At 37.0% G+C, this 22,312-nt stretch overlaps 1 protein-coding gene across 1 annotated transcript; it reads left to right on the top strand.

The window, feature by feature from the left end:
• The first annotated feature begins 4,991 nt into the window (after window positions 1-4,991).
• On the top strand, window positions 4,992-20,652 carry LOC103715068 (uncharacterized). The gene is made up of 8 exons (XM_008802577.6): window positions 4,992-5,297; window positions 6,674-6,829; window positions 11,413-11,650; window positions 12,655-12,719; window positions 12,814-12,858; window positions 14,475-14,599; window positions 17,434-17,542; window positions 20,312-20,652. Exons 2-8 carry the CDS (start codon window positions 6,683-6,685, stop codon window positions 20,345-20,347), a joined length of 765 nt encoding a protein of 254 aa, XP_008800799.3. The 5' UTR covers window positions 4,992-5,297; window positions 6,674-6,682; the 3' UTR covers window positions 20,348-20,652.
• Window positions 20,653-22,312: the final 1,660 nt, after the last annotated feature.

Here is a 22,312-nt window from a genome sequence, read left to right as displayed (position 1 = left end):
AGGGCGTCTTAGGCTTTTCTTTTTCTTCTCTTGATTGTGGCTCAAAGGAGGAAGATGGAGGAGGGTGCTCACGGCTGGAATGAGGAGAAAAACATCCATCTTTTTCGAAATTCCATGCTCCCTTTTAATTAGTTAAGAGATAAGGATGAGTTCCTATTTTTTAGGAACTCATCTTTATCTCTTCTTTTTGGCTAACAAGGAGGGGCGTGCGCCCCTCCTCTTTCTCCCACGCACACCCCAAGGGGAGGGGCGTGGGCCCCTCCCTCAAGTTCATTTAAATCTGCTATTTAAATAAATTAAAGGGGGTTTTAATTTGGGTCCATTGTTTGAGTTCAATCCTAGTCAAAATAGGATTTTTGTGAACCCATTTCAATTTAGAATTTAATTGAGCCATGACTCTATTGAACTCTTCAATCCTAATCCAATTAGGAGTCATAAAATTAATTAGATTAAAATTAAAATTAATTAGGACTTAAGAAAATCCTAATCTAATCAGGACTTGTTCAATTTTCAGCCCTAAGACAATTTGGACTTTAGAAATCCTATTCCAAATAGGATTCTAATTTAATTTGAAATCCTAATCCAATTAGGACTCCATGATTCCCACTCCAAGTAGGACTCATGATAAAGTCCAATTAATTAAATCCAATTAATTAAATTAAATTGCAATTCGATTGCAATTGTTCCTTCTTCTAGCCACTAACTCTTAGCGGGTTTTCATTTATCAATCTAATTGATTATTTGTGATTCCTAATCACATTCAACCATTGGATCGGTCAATACCTCTAATGTGTGTGACCCCATAGGTTCCATTCTGACTGGTAGTGAGATATATTATGATCTCTATCACAATATCATTGAAAACTCCTTTCAATGGGTTGAAACAATTCCAACTCAACTCACCAGGGATTATCGACCATCGAGATGATCCCTGTGAGTCTCACCATCCACCAGTGACACCTAGCAGTATGTAGTGGCCACCAGCAGAATAGAATGATGAACCTCTAGGTGCAGCAATCGTATGATACAGTCCTTCTATCGTGGATCCCTACAGATCGGAGGTTATGAAAAACTCGTCAAACTCCGTCGTCTGTCATATGTCTAGATTTATTTGACTTGAGTTCGATAGTGAAAAACTCTTTCTCCACTTTATATTACTGCCCTGGCCAAGGTCTTAGAACTCAGTCTAATAAATCACATAGGATCACTCCTCTTCTATCAAGGTCGATAGATTCCATGTAAGTGCATACCCTACTCCTACAGTGAACTTACTGCAGCCAATCTACACTACAAGGACCCATATGGCTAGAGACCATGTATACGTGTAGTCAAACTACAATAACCTCACTGTGAGTAGCCGAAGCACCGCAGGTCAAAGGACCAGTCATACTACTGCAACATCAAGCAAGTCACTGACGAGTGGATAGACATCCAAGTGACTTCTTGTCTTGGTCACGCTCAGTACCCTTGTTCTCTAACAAGCACCTGCACTATCACTTCAGTGTCCCTACACTGTGGACTCGAGTCTCGTCCATCCAGAAGAAAAGTGATCTGTGCACTGATCGGATCGATCACCGTCCTCGTGATGATCCATTGATCAGGAGCATTTAGAAATTAATCACCAATGATACATGGCTCAAATTCTCAACTCTTGAGAATATGTATCATCATCTTATTAATTTCTTGGACAATTCATAGACACATAAAAAATATGAATGAAAAAGATGCCCATTTATTATTCAATAATAATAAAGTCAAGTACAAATTTATGTCCCAGAATAAATAATGTGTCTGCCAGATTGGCTTCTAGGACATACATCTAACATTTTCCGGATTCACCAATCAACCTATGTTGGTTTTACGGGCTCACCAACGAGCCTTTACAATTGGTTTTCCGGGTTCACCAATCAACCTATTCTGTTGGTTTTGCGGGCTAATCAACCAACCTTTACAAGTAGTTTAACAAATAAAGAAGGAAGATTTAAACTCCTAGATGAGCAAATAAAACAATATAATCAACAAAGAAGAGTTTAGAAAGTATTTATCGCTTGTAGTGACTTCTCTCTTCTTTGTCAAGGATGCTTCACTCTTCAAGGGAGGATGGAGCTCTTGATGACTCTTTGAATCTGCTCAACCCCTTTCTTTGATTCTTGAATGAAGCACTTGGATGAAGAAGATTAGGGCACTTTCTCTTTCTTGTGTACTCTTTGATATTCTTTGGAAAGATTGTTCTATCTGATGAATAGTGCCCCTTTAAATAGTTTCCTACCTCCATTGGACAAGCCCCAATGGTTAGAGTTCAAAAACTAGCCGTTACTCACTGTTGGAAGGACAAAAAGTACATCTGCAGAACTAGCCGTTATGCTTCTGCCCGTGTTTGGGTCGGCTCAACCTGTCCTTGGGTCGACCCAACTTTCACTTGGGTCGACTCAAACATTCCTTGGGTCGACCCTCTCAGAATCCACAGAAACTTGAAATTCAGCCTTCCTTCACTTGGGTCGACCCAACCTTTCTTTGGGTCGACTCAAGGTTCAGTTGGGTCGACTCAACTTCTTCTTGGGTCGACCCTAACAGGGTTTCCAGAGAACCTTTTCTGTCTTCTGTTCTGTCTTGCCTTTGGGTCGACCCTCTCAGGGTTTGGGTCGACTCAAGCTTGGGTCGACTCAACTATATCTTGGGTCGACCCTCTCAGTAAATCCAGAGAACCATTTTCTGTCTTCTGTTTGAGGATCTTGATGTTTGGGTCGACTCATGCTTTCCTTGGGTCGACCCAACTCACTGTTCATTTGTGCCATTTTTGCAGAAGTGTGCCAAATGCTTTCTTGATGTGCCGGGGTCGACCCAATCATCCTTTGGGTCGACTCAATCCACACTTTGCTGCATCTCAAGGTTAGATTCATTCAAATAAACAATGAAATGTATCTATATCAATTTATCCAAATATACTAAGAGTAATAGACTTATAAATGAAGTATCGATTTAACTTATAACATACACTAGATAATTGCTTGTTAATCATCAAAATAACACTATCATCCTCACTATACCTATTACATAATATAAGATACTAAGCACTTTATTTTGATTTTTTTAATTTTGATTTTAAATTTTTTAAATATTTAATTTATATGGGGGATTGTTGAATTAAATTAAATATTTTAAAATTTTGAAAACTAAATTAGTCAACAGCTAAGTGGCAAGCATCCGTGCACAAGCAAGGGAGCAAACATGGAAAAATTTCCAAAGAAAGCAAACCATGACAAGTGTCATGCATCCAGCGCAAGAGCAAGCATGAAAAGGCCCCTTGAAGAAGGACGGAAGCATGAACGGCCAAGATGCAATAAATCGAAGAATCAAAGGAGCACAAGAAGACACGTTATCAATTCGCGGGAAGAGAATCTTCTTCTTTTGATGTGCCTGAGCCTATATAAAGGGCTTTAGGAATTATTTCAAACCACAATCAAAAATTTCTCTTCTCCTTATTCCAAGAGTCTAGATAAAAAGGGCTCTAGGGATCATTGGGGAGAAAAGAAATAAAGAAAATTTTTCTTCTTCTCATATTTTTTTTAAGTTTCTTTTGAGTTATCTGAAAGCATGAACGTGCTCTTCTTTCTTCCCTGGAGGCGCACTAACAGAAAAGACATGGTTCTGTATTGGGTCGTCATATCTCTAGGAGATTTGTGCCAGCAAACCCATGCGTGGGGGGTATAAACTTTCCTGAGACAACGCATCAGCGTGCTTTGATCCACAGGCCATCTTCTCTCTCTTTCTTCATTTAATTATTATATTGTCAAGTTAATTATTTGCTAGTTTATTCTTCTTATTTACTGTTTTTGAATATTAGAAATATTTCATTTATCAATTATATTTATGCATCTAGGTTAACAATACACACCTTGGTTCAGTCCAGCATTATCAGAATGGAAAATGAGATGTCTACTACTCAAAAACAGTGTATTTATATGTAGCCACTTGTCTATTGGTATGTGAAATTTTTCTCCCTAGCATATGTATCATGCACATATACTATAAGGTTAGCATCAATGTGACAACCACCTTGTCCTCATCTGCAAACCATGTTATCGATATTTGAAGAAGTTGGATAGGACTGAAGTAAATTGTGCTGCCACCAAGGTGGTAGCTCAATGGAATTGGGCGTTGTCTTCTAATCGCATGGTTCGAAGTTCGAATCGCCCTGTGCGTTGATTAAAATATCGTGACACTGCTTGGACATGAGGTCTAGGAGCGCTTATTGGTCCGCTGGTAGTTTTAGTGGTGCCAGATGTGATGTACTCACTCTTGGGTGGAGAGGGTATGAGTAAAAATTTGTTTGCTCGTATCGAACATTCTTCTGGCGGGGCGGGGGCCCAGTGGGGGCTGTTACGCGGAGGTGGGCTTGTCCCTTCCTTTCCTTTATCCAATTTTTTTTTAGCCAAAAAAAAAAGGTATATTGTGCTTAAAAGATATATGTATATGAAGCCAGCTAAAAAAAATAGATTTGAATTTATGAACAAAAGAATTCAAGTACATATCCTTAACATGAGAATGACATTTTAATGTAACATTAAGTGCCAAAAAAAATATAATTATTCTTTAATAGATTTAATTTCTAAATTTATGAGCGTTACATTATCATATTTATTTATTCTTTACAATTCATCTTCATGCTTTCAAGAAATATAGTAATTTAGTAACTTCCATGCATGGTAATAACGACAGCATCTATCTGATCTACAAGTCTGGCCAAATAATATACAAGTTGTTGACCCCAAGTCTTTTTTTTTTTTTGTTTTTGGTTGACCCCCTAGTCGTCTTCAAATGCTCGGTGCCCAAACTTCCTCCCATGGCCACAAACTGATTGAGTTCGCGGTTGAAATGGTCCCCCAAGGACAGCCATTTTCGCTACCTAATGGTATAAAAAACTTTAATCAGCCAATAACGTGCCTCCAGTGCTATACAAAACGAAGCCAAATGAAATGGACAGCCAGCTTGTGATGGAACCCATGAGCAGAAACCCACAAGAGAGAAAATCCAAAATTTTTAATGGATTACGTCCCAAAGACCTGTCTATTAGCCCACCAGTGGGAAGGTTCCCGAAAGGATTTGAAGCTGGAGTCACTCTCGTTGATGCAGACTGGCGGCCAATTCCTTGGACGATTTGGACCGCGGCTGAAGATCGTGGAGCCCAGGTTGGAACTTGCTTGGATGCTCGCCACCCACCACCTTTAAATATTTCTAAGATTCCGACCCATCGATTTGAAACTGACAAGAAGAAGAAGAAAGAGAAGTAGCCGAAGGTGAGCTCCTCCTCCTCCAAATTATTTCACTCCATAATTCTTAGATTTTTTTCCCCTTTAAATTTGTTTCTTTAAGTAAAATGCGATGACTCGGGTGTATAATTCTCTCTTGTAATTTGCAAAGGAATAAGTGTCCTGTGGAGTTTCTCTCTTTATCTCAGTATTGAACTTTTGGATTCAGTTGGGTTAGAATTTGTTGTTGTTTTTCCTTATGCTGTTGAGTCAGTGTTTTGGTTGCTCAGAATCTCTTCTTTTCTGTTCTAGAAAGGATATTGCTGAGGACCGTTGTTAGTAACCTAACAATAATTAAATATTTATGCTTGTATAAATATGCTGTTATTGTTCGGATGAGTTGATAAGAACAACAGGAAAATGGATGATGGGAAATTGAGCTTAATACTTGTAGGAATGAATGTTTTGTGGTATGTTTTGTGTTTGTTGTAGAGAACTGGAAAAAAAAGTTTGCGTCTGTTGTTGTAATTTCTTTCTGGATCGTGACTCTAAGAACTACTGTAAAATTAGGCTGAGCATGAAGCTATTTTTAATTAAAAATGAAGTTATCTAGAGAATGATGTGTTTTTCTATATCTTTTGCTCTCGAACAACCATAATATCGAAGAATCAAAAGTCGAATGTAAATTGAGGGGTATGCTAGTTTTCATATTTGGTTTTTCTGAATATTGTTTCCTCTGATTGCTAAAAAAAAAGAATATTTTTTTCTGTCCTATGTTGATTTGGTTCATGTCCTTCAAATGGTTGTAATATGTTTTCCTTTCTTTCCTCTAGTGGTACGAGTGCTCTATTTTAGTAAATTCGCCATGCATACAATGCGCTTTCTAGATTTCCTTTCTAGGAAGCCCAAAACAAATAGCTATACACCTTAAAAATGAAAAAATATAAAGTTTCTAGATACTTTTTCCTGATATTGCCATTATATGTATCGGCAAGTCTTGCCTCTTCTTTGCAGTTGGCTTTCTGAAAGCTTAGTGCTAACCCTTTTTTTTTTCATGAAATGAAGATTTCTAGAAGAATCAATGGTTCAGTTTGGAAAAATCGAGTAGTTAAGTTAATTTATATTGAGTTGATGTTTAGACTTTTCCTTCTTATAGGCTCACTTTTCGTGTTTACATTTATTTATAATATTGTCTTTTCTGTATATATTGTTGTATTGGCTGGTATTGATGCTTTTGCCTTAACAGTGACAAGGATTCACACAAACTGTTTAGTGATAGTTGTTTCCAGAAGTTGTTGCAACATGGAGAATTTTGATGTCGCATATAAAGTTCATGCTTCTTAGTGAATTGTTCAGTTTTTCTGTAAATATTATACACCTAGGCTGATCCTTTATGGTGCTTCAAAATCTGTGGATTGGAGCAGGTGTTCATCATGGCGGTGGAATTTGAAACGAAAGGGAAGCAGCAAGGAGGTGTTCATTATGTAAATGCTGGTGTTCCACGTGTTGTGGAAGGGAATTTTGACGAATTACATCCTGAATTTGGTAATCTCACACTCGTAGAGGTTCTTCAAGATCAGGTGAATTCTATAACTGGTGATATATAAATAGATAATGTGGTGATGCATCAAGTGTTTAATGTTTTTTGGGTTCGTCATTGGTGAAACGGACAAGAAACATGGACCTGGTCCGAGTCTTTTATATGCATAATTTGCTAAATTGAATGTTTTATATGTAGGCTATCAAAACTCTGCAATCTCTCTCTCTCTAAACTGTTACATTTCCTTAATATATAAGATTCTGTTATCCATGAGAGAGATGATTATAACTTAAGGTAAAGACTTTGAAAAAAGAAAAACCATAGTACATTCTTTTTAACATAAAAGCATTTGAAGCAAGATCCACCATACCGGTATCGGTCGGCGTACCAGTGGCGGGCAGTACCGGTATGGTACCGGTTTGTACTAGCTCTGTACCGGTCCCGTACCAGTCTGTACCTGTTCTATATCGGTCTGTACCGGTCCCGTACCGATCCCGTTGAATAGCCGAATTTTGGAGTTTCACATACCGGTCCCGTACCGGTCCCGAACCGGTCCCGTACCGGATTCCACGCTAATCCGGTACCGGTTCAGGGTAGTACCGGTACGTACCGGCCCATACCGGCATACCTTGATTTGATGTTTAGAAAAATGTGAAGAAGCAAATTTAGGATATTTGCTTGCACAAGAATGTTTTACTAAACTTTGATTACTTGATTGTGTACAAAAGTAACATATTAGAGAATGATCTATGCTGCCTAATGTTACCATATTGTTTTTTTGAGTTAAAAATGCAAAATCACGTAACCTGGAATGTCTTTTTCTTTCTTGTTGACGAAAGAATTGAATTAGGTCGAATCCCCCTTCATTAAATATGGAGTAAAAGCTACACATAACCTAGAATAAGATTTGCTGTATTGGTCGGTATTGGTTCGTACCATACTGTTCCGTACCATACCGTACCATACCGATATGTAATATGGGGGTCTACTAATACTCGGTATGCCAAACCGAATACTGTATCAAATGTACTAATTGTGAGGACCTATGTGGGTGTGTGTTTAGTCCCAGATTAGTTATTTGCTTGGTAGATCTTGAGTACTTATACAGAATCAAGAAATCCAAATAATACCTTCTGGCTTGCCATTTTGGGTGAGATTCTGCATTGTTACAAATGGTAGCAGAGCGAACTCGGCCCATAATTTATGTGGACTAGAGGATACTGTAGCACGAGTTTATAGAGGTTGACTACGGATCGATTGTAGTGCTTGTGATTAAATTTGAATAAATTTGAATTCTTAGCCTGATGAAGATGTTAGAACTTGAAGGGAGAGTATGTAAGGATCTGTGTGGGCATGTGTTTAGTCCCACATCGATTATTCATCAAGGAGATCTTGAGTACTTATACAAAACTAAGGATTCCAAAAAATTTCTTCTGGATAGCCTTTTTGGGTGAAGTCTTGGATTGTTACAAATGGTATTATAGCAGATCCGACCTATAGCCCATGTGGACTAGGAGATATTGCAACACGGACTCATTGAGGCTAACTACGGGCCAATCGTGGGGCTTGTGATTAGATTTGAATGGATTTGGATCCTTAGCATGATGAGGATGTCAGCGCTTAAACGAAAGGAGTATGTGAGGATCTGTATGGGCGTGTATTTAGTCCTACATCAGTTATTCGCTAGGCAAATCTTGGGTACTTATACAGGATCAAAAAATTCAAAAAATACCTTCCGGCTAGTCTTTTTGGGTGAGTTTCTGGGTTGTTACAAATGGTAACAAAGCGAACTCGGCCCATAGTTTATGTGGGCTAGGAGACACTGTAGCACTGTTTTATAAAGGCTGACTATGGACCGATCATGGTGCTTGTGATTAGATTTGAATAAATTTGAACCTTTAATCTGACGAGGATATTAGGGCTTGAAGGGAAGAGTATGTAAGGATCCGTGCGAGCGTGTGTTTAATCTTACATTGCTTATTCGCAAAAGAGATCTTGGGTACTTATACAAGACTAAGAAATCCAAAAAATACCTTCTGGCTAACCTTTTTGGGTGAAGTTCTGGTTGTAGCACAGGCTTATTAAGACTAACTACGGGCCAATCATGGTGCTTATGATTAGATTTGAATGAATTTGGACCCTTAGCCTGACGAGGCTATCAAAGCTTAAATGGGGGGAATATGTGAGAACCCGTGTGGGCATGTGTTTAGTCCCACATTGGTTATTCGCTGGACAGATCTTGGATACTTATATAGGATCAAGAAATTCAAAAAATACATTCCGACGCCTTTTTGGATAAGTTTTTTGATTGTTACAAATAGTATTAGAGCGAACTCGGACTATAGTGTATATGGACTAGAAAACACTGCAGCACGGGTTCATAGATGCTGACTATGGGCTGATGGTGGTATTTGTAATTGGATTTGAATGAATTGGAACTCTAAGCCTGACGTGAACGTCAGGGCTTAAAGAGGGGGAGTATGTAAGGACCCGTGCAGGCATGTGTTTAGTCCCACATTGATTATTCGCCGAGAAAATCTTAGGTACTCATACAAGACTAAGAAACTCAAAAAATACGTTTCGGCTAGCTTTTTTGGGTGAAGTCCTGGGTTGCTACACTAACACTATAATTGGATTGTACCGGTTTGGGGTATGGTACCGAGATGGCGAACATTGACCTAAAGCATCTAATTTTACATTTAATCTAGATATAACATTACAAAGAATAGGAAGTGCAAGAGCATCTATCAATTATTCATTTATTTCTGGAAATGATTAGAGCCTAGCATGTATGCTTTTTGCTAAAGGAATAAAATGAAATGCAAAAGTGGATCTATGTTTTACTTTTACTGGCCTTCTCCAGTGAGCCTCTAGATGGTATTGGAGAGTAGCATGAGGCAAAGCGAGCATAAATGAACCTTCACAAATATTATGCTGTAGCATTTCTTGCTCTATGAAAAATAGATCAGTATCTTTTAACTTTCATTTGTTTTAATGATATATCTCATAAAGTGTCTTTTGAATTTTACACTTCTAAAAAAGATCAGTTTTATTAGACAATAGCCTTTAAGTTAAAATCTCAGGTTTTGCGATGGCTATGTTCAACTAGGTGTATAATTGATCCTTAATTAGTAATCAAAACTGGCATATGATATTTTCTAGTTAGCATATAAATTCTTAAATTATTTTGGTTGTGATTTTACATAATAATAAGTTAAGTTCAACACTCCTTAGGAACATGTGAGACCAAAGAGTGCAGAGCAGTCCAACAACGTTTGGTTCGGCGCGTACTGAGCCATGTCGGCAGTGGACTGGGACGGTTCTAGCATTCAAAACAAGAAATTGCCGAAGGAGGGGGAGAGGGAGAAGAAAAGAGAGGAAGAGAGAAAGAGCGGGAGGGAGAGGGAGAGGGAGGGAGGACTCCGCCCTCCGGACTCCTGTTTCGTTGAAATAGAGGTCCAGGGGGGCAGAACCCATCCTTCATTCTTTCTATGCCACTCTTCGGCGGCCTCCATCTGTCTCCCTTTCTCTCCCTCTCCCTGTCTCTCCCTCTCTCTCTTTTCTTCTCTCGCATTCTTTCTCTCCCCCACCCTCTCTGCTGTGTCGAGTTGTGCTCCGCCAGTCTCTACCGGTCTTCACCATCTCTCTCCCTCCCTTCTTCTCTTCCCTCTTCCTCTCCCTCCCTTTTTCTCTCTCTCTCTCTTTTCCTCTCTCCCATTCTTCCTCTCCTCCGCCCTCTCTACTATGTCGGTACGGGCTCGGCATGGAATGACACGAGGGCACACCGAATTGTGCCGCCGGCCGATTGTTATAGGCCCAAGTATTAGCACAATGATCCTTGTGTGATATTGTTCAATAACTTACTATTTACTCACAAGAAGAAGATGCCTCTCTATATTCTAAATGCTAAAAGACAATATTGATTGAAAAATTAACTAGCATTACCATTTAGATCAACTTCTATTTGATGGATTACTATTTTATGTAATTTGGATGATTTAATGCATCGTATCTAGAGGAAAGCTAAACATATCATCTATTATGGTTTCGTAGTTAGCAACTTAGCAAGTCATTATCTTGTTCGGGACATTTTCTTCAATGAACTTTTATGTATGATTGACGAACATAACAATTTGCCTAACCACATTATGTTTTGCCAAGTCCAGTGATTCTTGTCATATAGTTTTTCTTTTAAAATTTTAATTGGGAACTTAATGACCTCTATTTCCCCTAAATTTTTATTATATTTTTGAAAAATATGCATTTTATTTCTATACATAATACATGAGTGGTGTGAGTTCATTTACCCTACAAGTAAAATCTTGAAACAAACCTTAAACTAAATCTCTAGTAATGGCATCCTTCATAGTGTTTTTTCCTTCTCTTTTCCTGTTTGCAGGATCAGAATCAGAAAAAAGCAGCATCATAATTTACATTTTTTGTACTTGGCACAGTCCTCATCTAAGCCTTTAAAAGTTGTTCATATATGGTCGGTATAATAAGATACAAGCTTTTATATACCATGACATTGCAATCACATGAGTTAATACCATAATCACTGAAAGTTGATATTTGGTTCAGTTAGTGGACGCTTTTTTGTGAATTTGCTGCCATTCTATGCAGGAAAGTGTATATCAGTCACTCCAGAGAAATGATGCTCAGAGTGATCTACCCAAAGCTTCAAGTAGTAATTCTAAACAGAATCATGATCATGGCCAAAGCGGTGGGGCGGGGAGCTCTTCAGAGACCATAAATGTTGATTCACAATTAGCAGCAGATGAAGCTTTAGCGAGGCAATTGCAAGAGTTCGAGAATTTACATGTTGATACTTCTTTCAGTGAATTCACTGGAACAGAAGCTGGTAAACCATAGCAGTTTTTAAATTTCAGGCTATTGAGGTTCTCATTGACATGTTAATTTGTTTATTATAAATTTATATGCAATATTTAAATATGTTTTATTCTGCATACTTTTTTATGCTTCAGTTTTGATTTTCCATAATGACCAGCCAATGCCTTTGCTGTCCGGGATCATATTGGCTACCATTCTTCATACAGTTTATGTTTGGGGCAACCTAAGGTTCTATATTAAGTATGTCTAATAAGTTTATCTAACATGTCAAATTCTGTGTCAATCAATTTGTGGCGAATATGCAAAAAATTATGGAAACAAGTGCACTTTAGAATTTTTCTCATTTTCTTAATAAAATATTTAAGGTTTCTACAATACCATACTTAGGAGAATTGCTATGTTTTTACAGATCTTCTGGTTACCAAATTATAAATATTATACTTAAAATAGTCACTATTCTGTTTTGAGTTATACATTCATAGTTTTGATCAAGGTTTTAAGCCTCAGTGGGGCTGAGGGTGTCCCAGCTATCCTATCCTATTCCTATGAGAAAATGAGAGCAGGACGGGGTTAGGACTCCAAAAACCATCCATGTAGGGAGACAAGAAGGAATAGGAAAGAAAGGGAGGAAGGAAAGATGAAGAAAAGGGAAAAGTGAAAGGAAAGAAGAAGAAGATAAAGGAAAGATAAAGAAGAAGAAAAAGGAAAAAAATAAATGAAGGGATAAGAAAAAGAAAGAAAAGAAAAGAAAGGAAGCTAGAAGAAAAAGAAAAGAAGGAAAGAAAGAAGAAAAGGAAAGAAAAAAAGAAAGGAAAGAAAAAGGGGAGAGCGACGGAGGATATCTACCAAGATGCATGACCAGGACCTCTGCCGGGACAGGGCGGGATAGCAGGATGTCCTGTTCCATAAAGAAACTAGGACACCTCCGTCCCACGGGATTTAAAACCTTGGTTCTGATTATGACCATTGGATAGTTATGGCAATTCTAATATTATTTGATAATGGTCTTTTAAGGTATAACTCCTGCAGAATCTTCAGTAGTCAATAGTGAACCAAATTCTACCAACGTGCCTGATGAGGTAAATTATTCTCAAGCATTATTTCTTTTACATGTTTTCTGCTCCAAATGGTTTGCATATCTGAAATTGTGAACATGTGATTGTGGATATGCAGGAAACCAGGCAAGATAATGTAGACCCAGATAATATGACTTATGAGGTGTGTTTGTCAGAAATTTTATGATATGATCTCCTTTTGAAGAGAACTGCAATCAGTATTAAACCTGCAAAATGAGTACTTAATCTTTATTAATTAGATGTAGCGTTCAGTTAATTTAAGTTGACTAACTAGGTATAATCTTAAGTCAGTTTAAGTTTTCTTAGACCTTTCTTAGTTTTGATAGAAAAATTGATTACATTTTGAAATTATTACTATGCTATCCTATATCATGCTGAAAACAGATAGAGATCAGCACAGTGAAAGAGAAACAAAAGCATGAAGTTAGTAGACTTCCTCTGAGCTGGAGGTTTCATTGTGGAGACATTATATTCTCCACGTCTGACTCATAATTTGAGTTTATGCAATCCTTTACATTTCATGTGCTACGAATCCTGATTGCATAGCTCAAGATGCAGATAGATTTTTGAGAAACATGTACAGAAAGTAGTAAAGGAGAGAATATATAGATGTGATGAACCTAATTAACCTAACTAGTGAGTCAATACGCAAGGATTTGTTTCCGAAGTTTGGTAAATATTTTTTCACAGAGGAAGTGTGAAATGATACAAAGTAGTCCATTTACACAAAAGATACTCACAAAAACAACTTTGACCTAGAGGAGAAGAAACCAAAATAAACTATTGGTTAGCTGCAATGGAGGTGGTATGTAAATCCAGAAGGAGGTCTAGGTGTGAAAAAATTAAAAGACTTTAACATGGCTCTTCTAAGAAAATGGTGCTGATGGTATGTTCTGGATGATATGCACCATGGAAAGCTTGATTAAGAACCTCTAATACAGAAGTTTGGTCCAAGGTATAGGAAGTCCATGGCCAACTAGTCGTCCTTACGGAGAGACATCATCCAATCGGCACGTCCAATGTGTAGAGTGGGACTCAAACTTGGTAAAGAGAAGTGCATTAATTTCTGAGTCAAAGAATCACTTGCATGTGCATCTAATATCAATTACAATTAGTGCACAATGTCAAAAATTGAAAATTTACTGTCTCTAATCATGTCGTAGTTTTGTATTTCCTCATATTATGATACTTGTTTGTGATGGATTGTCTTTGCATTACTGGAGCTTAAAGCACCACACGTATAACCTAAGAATTGAAAAATCACTCCTTTATATGCTGTATCAACCAATGACTAGTGCACTCTGTCCTAGTACACCTCGGTTTGGTGAACCAGGCCCCTATATCACACTGTGTCCAGCCATGCTGACTCATAGATGTATCAACTCCATTTTTGCTCATTTGCATAAAGCCAGGCCAATCTCTGTACAATATTGGCAAGTGACCAGTATGCGTCCATATATTGACTTTTAAATCCTTGGTGTAACCAGAATCAGTAGCCATCCTTAACAAAGAGGAAATATAATCATTTTCTGATTTCACTGAAAAAGACTTTTGACAAATAGTATGCATATATGTGCAATATGTGTACCCTGTTAATGATTACAGGTTTATCATCTCCTTCTGTTGCTGGTTGGTTTCAAATCTAAAGTGCATCCAACAATTAAGTTATGATTAGATGTATGGCAATTGATTTCTTTTATACATATCTTGGTTTGCTGTTATGTATCTCTCTTCTCTCTTTTTTTTTTGTAATTCTAGGAATTGCAATCACTGGGGGAAGCCATAGGTAGTGAAGGCCGAGGGTTATCAGACGAGCTTATATCCTACTTGCCATCTTCAAGATACAAAACTGGGTTCTTTTCAAGAAAAGGCAAACATGAGGAGTATGTTTTGCTATGCCCTTTTGCTTATAACATGGTACCTTATGTTTTTCAGCAAGATATGCTAACATATTGTAACCTGGTGTGCTTTGCTTTCATAATTTGGAAGTTCACTTTTGTTGATTTAATCATCTCGGTTATATGATTTTGGCTCCAATGCTGTTGTTCACCGAGATGTAGCATAATTATTTTCTGTATCGTTTAAGGGACCTTAGATAATTCTCCATTTGCCATAATTCTAGTGTTGTAAGGGGAGATTGTTAAGTGCTGCTGAGTTGTAACATCCTATTTTACCAAATTTTTGTTGGCTGTGGTGCAACTCCATGGAATCATCATCTGCAATTTTAGAAATATGGCTTATGTCCATTGTGTGACTCGAAAATAGTCAGAACTAGTGCCCGCAACTCGAATTAAACACACAGCAACAATACAATTTTTTGGCTTCCTCAAATGGTATCAGATCCATTGTTGGGTGGCTCAGATTTCTTCAAACAATGATATCCTTTTCATTTCATCATGAAATGATGAGCTTGGTACAACATTAATTTCACAAAACAATGAGAATCTAGATATCCAATTCTCAGCTGCTGATGCAAACATCTATACCTCTCCTCTGATGGCAAAGTAGGTGGCTGGGATCTGAAGCTATAGTCTTTTGAGGCCCAACTGGCTTAGCTGGAAACTGACTTAAACAACCAATAAAAGATGCTTTACATTAATTGTTCTGTAGACCAGTAGGTTGGTGATCATGATGTTCCATTTTATTTCATGTAATATTTTTAATTGAGAGTTTGACATGCAAAATTCAAGAACAAAAATTTTATTCTTCTCTTCGCAGTTTATTTAAAAATGTGTCAAGCTTTGACACAGGTACTGCATAAGGATCCTCATGCATAGCAGGCATTTAATGTACATATTTCAAAATGGATGGAATGAACAATTGTATCTTCACTCACTATTGCAATTTTCAATTGCAATTTCCATCAAGAAGCATGTCTTCAAGCATATGCACAAAGTCAGATCCAAACTTCCTAGGAAAAAACAAAACAACAGGAGATGTTTAAGTCGACATACCATGTCAATAGCCAGCTAGAGAATCAATGGTTAATTACCAGCCACCTTCTGTAAGAACTGTATCCAATGTTATTGTCACCAAGGAATCTTTCCAGATTTGTTCTTCTAGTTGGACCTGGCTTTTGAATTTTGTCATATTGAACTCCCTGAAGTTCTCCCAATTTTTTTGGGTTCTTTGTTTCAGTACCCATGAGAACCTTTCTATATTTATTTTGCTTCCTCGAGGAGTTCTCACCTATATTCGTGATTTGTGTGGTTTTCCACATGCATTTGGAGGAGGCAAAATTGAAAAAGGATATGAGCAAATTAATAGAAAACTGATTGAGATGATTTGAATGTATGCAATGTAATTCTGAACTTGTTGTAAGAAGAGGAGCTTGAGGATCTAGGAAGAGGAAGACCTAAGGTAACAATATTGATTGTTTTGAGGAAGGTTTTGGAAAGGCTCACAATAATATCAAATGTAGCTCTTAATAGTGTGATTGGAAAACGAAATCATATAATTGACCCCACATAATTTTGAGAAGCCTTTGTTGGTTATGACTATGTAGAATGCTAAAATATAACTAGGTATTTTTTGAGTTTCTTAGTCCTGTACAAGTACCCAAGTTCTCCTCGGCGAATAACCGATGTGGGACTAAACATACACTCGCACGGGTCCGCACATATTCTTTGCACTTTCTTCATAGCAATATTAATTAGCTACATTTTCTTTCTCTACTGTGTTAACAAGACTTGCGAAATTGTTATTCAAATTGCTACCAGATTGCTCATAATAGGGCGTACTTGTATATTGTCTATATTCTACTTACATAATGCATAAGTAGGCTATAAAGCAATGTAAATGTTACATGCAAGCAACATTTCAAATCTCAATTGTTCTGTTCCATATTGACCCCATATCGTGCATTGTACAACCCCTATTGACACTGACATATCATCTGGTTCAATGAACTATGAGTAGATACAGATGGCATGTGAACATTGCGGAGGCATATTACGAGATAAAGAAACCTTGTATAGGCTATATCTCTCATTGATAGACTATTTTATTTTAGTAATCTATTCAATTCTTACTCATGAAGTTCTAGTTTATAGTTCCAAGGTTCGGAGCACTGGTGCATAGCACCTTGTACTAAGCATACTGCACTATATTGGTACGGAACCAATACTCGGTGCAAGGACAAATAGAGTGTTGGTATGCCAAACCAATCCCATATTGGGTGTGCCAACATTGATACCGGTACAAGGCCGACACTGAAATGCAAACCTTGGTTTATAAATCTTGCAAAAGCATATGATTACATAAGCTATCAGGATGGAAAGTTCAGAGAATATAGATAAACTAGAAAATTTGATACCATGGCGCTGTAAATATCTGTATGACCAGATCACATCCATACTTTATTTATTTATGTGAACAAGAAAATTCACATTTGTGCTTTATGCAGAATCTTGTCATATCCATGAATATTTTGGCTTAACTTGGCCTACAAAAATTTTGATAATGATGAGCATATATACTTTTAAAGAAAACAGAAGCAAACATGAATCAGCAAATAACTGCAATACCATATGTCTGCAACATGGCTTACTTTGATAAACAAAAGGAATGAAAGAATGCTTAAGAAACTAAGGCAGAAACAACTAAATGTGAAGTTTCATTTTTCATTTTGAGGAGCTTGTGCTAAAACTGCAGCCTTTTCTTAATAATTTTAGGCCTTTTTTTCTTCCTTGTGCTGATGTTTACGTTCTGTGTGTAGGTGTGTAATCTGTCAATCAACTTACAAGAACCGAGACAAGTTGATCACCTTGCCCTGCAAGCATTATTATCATTCAAAATGTATAAGCCATTGGTTGAAGATCAACAAGGTAATATTCATGTTGAATATGATTTCTGTCACTTATCATTTCTAAGTCAACTTTTTCTGTGCTTTCTTAAAGGCTTTTCTTTTTCCTCTCAAATTTCCAGGACATGATTTTCTACATATATTTTGACATACTTGATACTTCCAAATGTGCTTTTATTAAGCTGATTAGATGAAAGTAACAATATTGTATGCAAAATCTTCCAAAAGGAAGAACCTTACAAGGAGTTATATTGCGACATCCCATGTTTTTTTTCTCTTAAAGTCTATCATAGGTAACAAGACTGAAACTGTAATAAACTGAATTATCTGTCTAAGTTTTGACTACTTAGTTAAGGCTATATCAGGTCAGATAAAAACCCAACAATGGTACTGGTATTTAGACTTAGATTCCAAGCTCCAATATGTATAGATTCTTGGAACCCTTGAATTCTAACTGCAACACAAGGAGTGTGTGAGAAACAAAGAAGACAAAGGAATCCAAAAGCATCAATAATCATTACCTTCTTTATTGGTAGTATCATTTCAACTTGCCTAACAAACTAGTTAACCTATCCTACAAAATCTATTGTAATTGTAAGTGATTTTGCAAGACAACTTATTCAGTCTTCAATGACTATGTTTTCGTTTAGGCCACTTAGAGCTGCAATTGTCCCTGTGAAATAAAAAAAAAAATAAAAAAAAACTTTGGCCATTTCCCCAACTTGTAGTAAAATGACTAACCTCTCTCTAACTCAAGTAGGTTTCAAAAATTGACATAAAAATTTTCTAATGTAAGAATATGGATAAATACCGGTCATACAAAGCTAATGGCAAAACTGTTCAAAAGATGGAGCTTCTATCTGCTATGAATGACTTTAAAATAAGAAAAATAAAACAACAAAGTCAGAACATGCGGCCAAAAAGTAAAGTATTGCTTCTTTATAAGATAACTGCAAGTATTACTATTCTAATGTCTACTGGAATTAAGCAGAGAACATATTAGTTTAGACATCGTTATGTCTATGAATTAAGACCATCATCCACATGCCTCAATCTTGTATACATGAGATTGCTTGAACACGTTCTTGTCCCATGTCATAATATTAGTTTTTCAACATGTGAATGCATATGAAAATACATTTCATTTGGTTTGTATTAATAATATTTCAGTATTGATTAGTGTTAAACAGCACAACTGGTAATGCAGAAAGATATACTTATTCTTAAGAAATACAGTGGCCTTATATATCAAAGCCTTCTTTTGGTTAAACTCTCTGTTTCTCCGTAACAAGTGGTATCAAAGCCGATAGTTGATGATCATAGATAACTCTCGAAACTATAAAGGTGCCAAAATTGGTGACTTATGAAAAACGTTTGCATGATAGCTAGTAAAGTAGAAACATGGTAGCTGCAGTGTGCCGAGTTGATGCAGCAAGTAGATTTGATGGAGCAAGGCACTGGGTTTGAGCGTGGGCTTGGGATTGATTCTTTTAAGAGCTTATAGGAGTATGGTGAAATGTGGAGTTTGGAGTGTAGGCAATTCTTGGGTTTAAGCGGTAACACATTGTAGTGAACTATAGCTCTTGGAGAGTGGGCTATTGGACTAGAGCAGTAACACGTGCTGCACTTAAAAGAGTAATTGGGCTGAGGATCACATTTGAGGTTTAGTTCTACATAGGATAGTTAATGGGAGGTAGAAGGCTTGATATAGATGATTAGGCTGCAGCTTGCATATCAAGGTTTTGGTTTGATTTAAACTCCCCATTTTTCTCCAACATTCTTGACCATGTAGAACTAGAATTTTTTATCTGAATATTATGGATTTTGACCCACTAACAACTTAACACTATCGTATACTTGGAAATGAATCTGAGATATCGTTTTTCACCCCACGTATTTTAAAATTTAAGATTCTTGTTGCCTATTTTAACAGCTTTTGACAAGTAAAACAGGAACTTGTTTACTTGTCTTATGGCTAGAATAGATAGCCATTCATATTTCTCTCAAAAATAGCCATCCATATAGAAGGATGGAACTATAGGGATTTAGTCACCAAGAGATTCCAGTTGACCTGTCCTTATGTAGTTAACAAGGGAACCAATGAACTGTAAGCTAGAGAATGAATGAATTAACAACTTTAAATTGCATGTCACAATTACTAGAAAATGAAATAGCATGATATGGATTGGATCTATTCACCATAGTCAAAGGCATGCAAAAGCATACAGTTGTATGCCAAACCTTCTAGCAACCTTGAGACTCTTAATACAAGTTTATTTCTCCTATATCTCATGTTTTTAAAACTGAGGGTGAAGAATATAAAAATAGGAGCCAAAATATAATTGTATTGCAACAATCTATTTCTGGGAAAGATGGCTACGGTAGATACTATATTTGCTATGTAATCAGTTGTTTCTGCAGTTTTATAAAAGGAAAAATTAATTGCAGATTGTTGAATGGACTCAAAACTCTTATTTCTATTGATACTTATAAAACAATGCCTATATAGTAATGGTAACAGATATGTGTTGAATTAAGAGACTTTTTCTTGTCTCTGTTGGCCAATTGCTGGTAAACATGCATGCATGTATGTGCGTGCACCACCACACACAAGTGGTGTTATTCTTTAGTTTCATTTAGCTCACATGCTTTTCATGTGTGAGGTTCTTTTATTTATTGGTAGTGGAGTTCCATTGTATTTCTAATGCTCTCATATATTTGTAACATTTCACATACTCTGAGCCTTCAGTAAAATGGTTGAATCTTTGTCTCCATGTTGCTACTGAACCAGGCATGCCCAGTGTGCAATGAGGAGGTATTTGGGTGAAGGCAGTGCCCAACTAGAAATGTTCTGAATGATCTGGCAATAAATGATTCTCTTCATCTAAAAGACTTGGTTAAACATGCTAATGTATATTTCCTGTCATGATGTCACAAGAGCCGATGAGTTATGAAACTGAAATCATCTTTTAGTATGTAAAGGTCAATTTATATATCATGCTTTATATGGTAGAAAAAAGAAACCCAGAAAGATTAAGGTTAGCCCACTCGGAATTGGACTCTGTATTGGTAGTAACCAGTATGTATGGTACCAGTACCATACTATACCTACTAACTAGTATTTGACTGAAACCACTCTCAATTATTATGGCGGAAGGGTTAATTAGGCCCAAGCGAGGCCCTTATTGGGCTGACCCACCGGAACCACGGTTCCGAGTGGTTTGGCCCTCTAAGGACTAGAACCGAGTAGTTTGTGTCTCATACCATACTGATAAGTTGGGCCGAACTAATTACTATTTTCATTTGGCTATACTTGCAACGTAGGTCATTGTTGTATCTCTCTTGCATGTTTCTCATACCCCACCATGAACTGCTAGACTTTGTAGTCAAAGAAGTCACCAAAAAAGATTGCTTCTTTATTCATATTCTTTTTGGCTAAGCTTGGTCCTGTAATACTGAATATTGCACCCCGAAGGCGCACTCATACTTAGGTCCAATAACAAAAATAAAATAAATATCACACACAAAGAAAGCAATATTTAACATGGTTCAACAAACTTCTGCCTCCATCCATGGATGAGAAGAGAATATTCATTTTACATTTAGGAAAAACAATATGGGAAGAGATTAAAAAACCAACATCAAAAGAACAAATCCTATTTTTCTCTTCACATACCCAATTAGGTTTAAGATGTACTAACAGGGATCTCACGAACCAATTCTGACAAATTTCTAAGATAAACTAAATGTTACCAATTTTCATGGTGCAGAGCTTTTTGGAATAAACCTGCGATCTGCCTCCTCTCTGACTTATCGAGGGTTATCTTCTCTTTAAATAAATCTAGCAACCATCTTCCACATTGCACCCTCCTCTTCCTTTTTGATTGAAAAGGGTCTCGAACTCGAGTGGTTTACACATCTATGCAAACAACACCATTATCTGTCAAAGCAGCCACTTAGTTTCTATTTCTCTCCACTTGTTCCATTATTTTCAATTCCTCGCACCAACCAAAGGCCTTGAGTTCATGGACAATCAAATTTTTCTTAAAAAGAAAAAAATTATTTGATCAGTCCGTTTTAGGCCTAAATATCGAATTTGGCCTCAATTGCTTGTTGTGCCGAACCTTTAAAGGGTGGTTGCACATTTTAGAGCTTAAAAAAATTACCCTTTTTTCTTTAAAGAAAAAGAATATCTCAGTCAGAGATTATATAGGCATGTTATAGCCTCAGGATATTTGGCGCACGATTTGGCTTTTTAATATGGTGGATCTTACTTCAGGATCCTATCCAATCTCTTTCTATGATGGTCAAAATATTTCACATTGAGCCTAATGATCCTCATGTATTAAAGCTTCCAAGAAATATTTAGGAATTTAGCTCCTACTAAATTAAAATTGGAGATGAGGAAATGTCTACTTTCCTATCTTTTAGTTGAACTACTTAACTTTGCTAGCAAGCCGACCCTTTTGGCCGATTTGAAAAGACTCAATCCTCCTCCTTTTGTTTTTTGTGACCCTCCCATCAATGACACAATCTAGTTGCCTTTTTTGCTTTATCCATAGAGCATCTATAGCTGGTAACATTAGTTCCTAAACTTGGTTTTATTTGCTCCCGAATCTCAACAACCCATTTGCCCCACTTCTGCATGCAAACTCGCTGCTTCTTGCATCTTTCCTCATTGATGATGGGGATGGAACTCTCCCTTGATCTCCTCTCTTGGTTCTACTGGTCAACCAACCAAGATTGAGAGGCGAGAGCTTGATCTCTCATAAGTATCATCAACTTCTCGTAT

The sequence above is a fragment of the Phoenix dactylifera genome, chromosome 16 (assembly GCF_051530095.1).
Source record: "Phoenix dactylifera cultivar Ajwa chromosome 16, Ajwa_hap1_PhDact_Kaust_v1.1, whole genome shotgun sequence".
Classification (NCBI taxonomy): Eukaryota; Viridiplantae; Streptophyta; class Magnoliopsida; order Arecales; family Arecaceae; genus Phoenix; species Phoenix dactylifera.
Note: the sequence above shows the minus strand (reverse complement) of the source record. Positions and strands in the feature narration are given on the sequence as shown.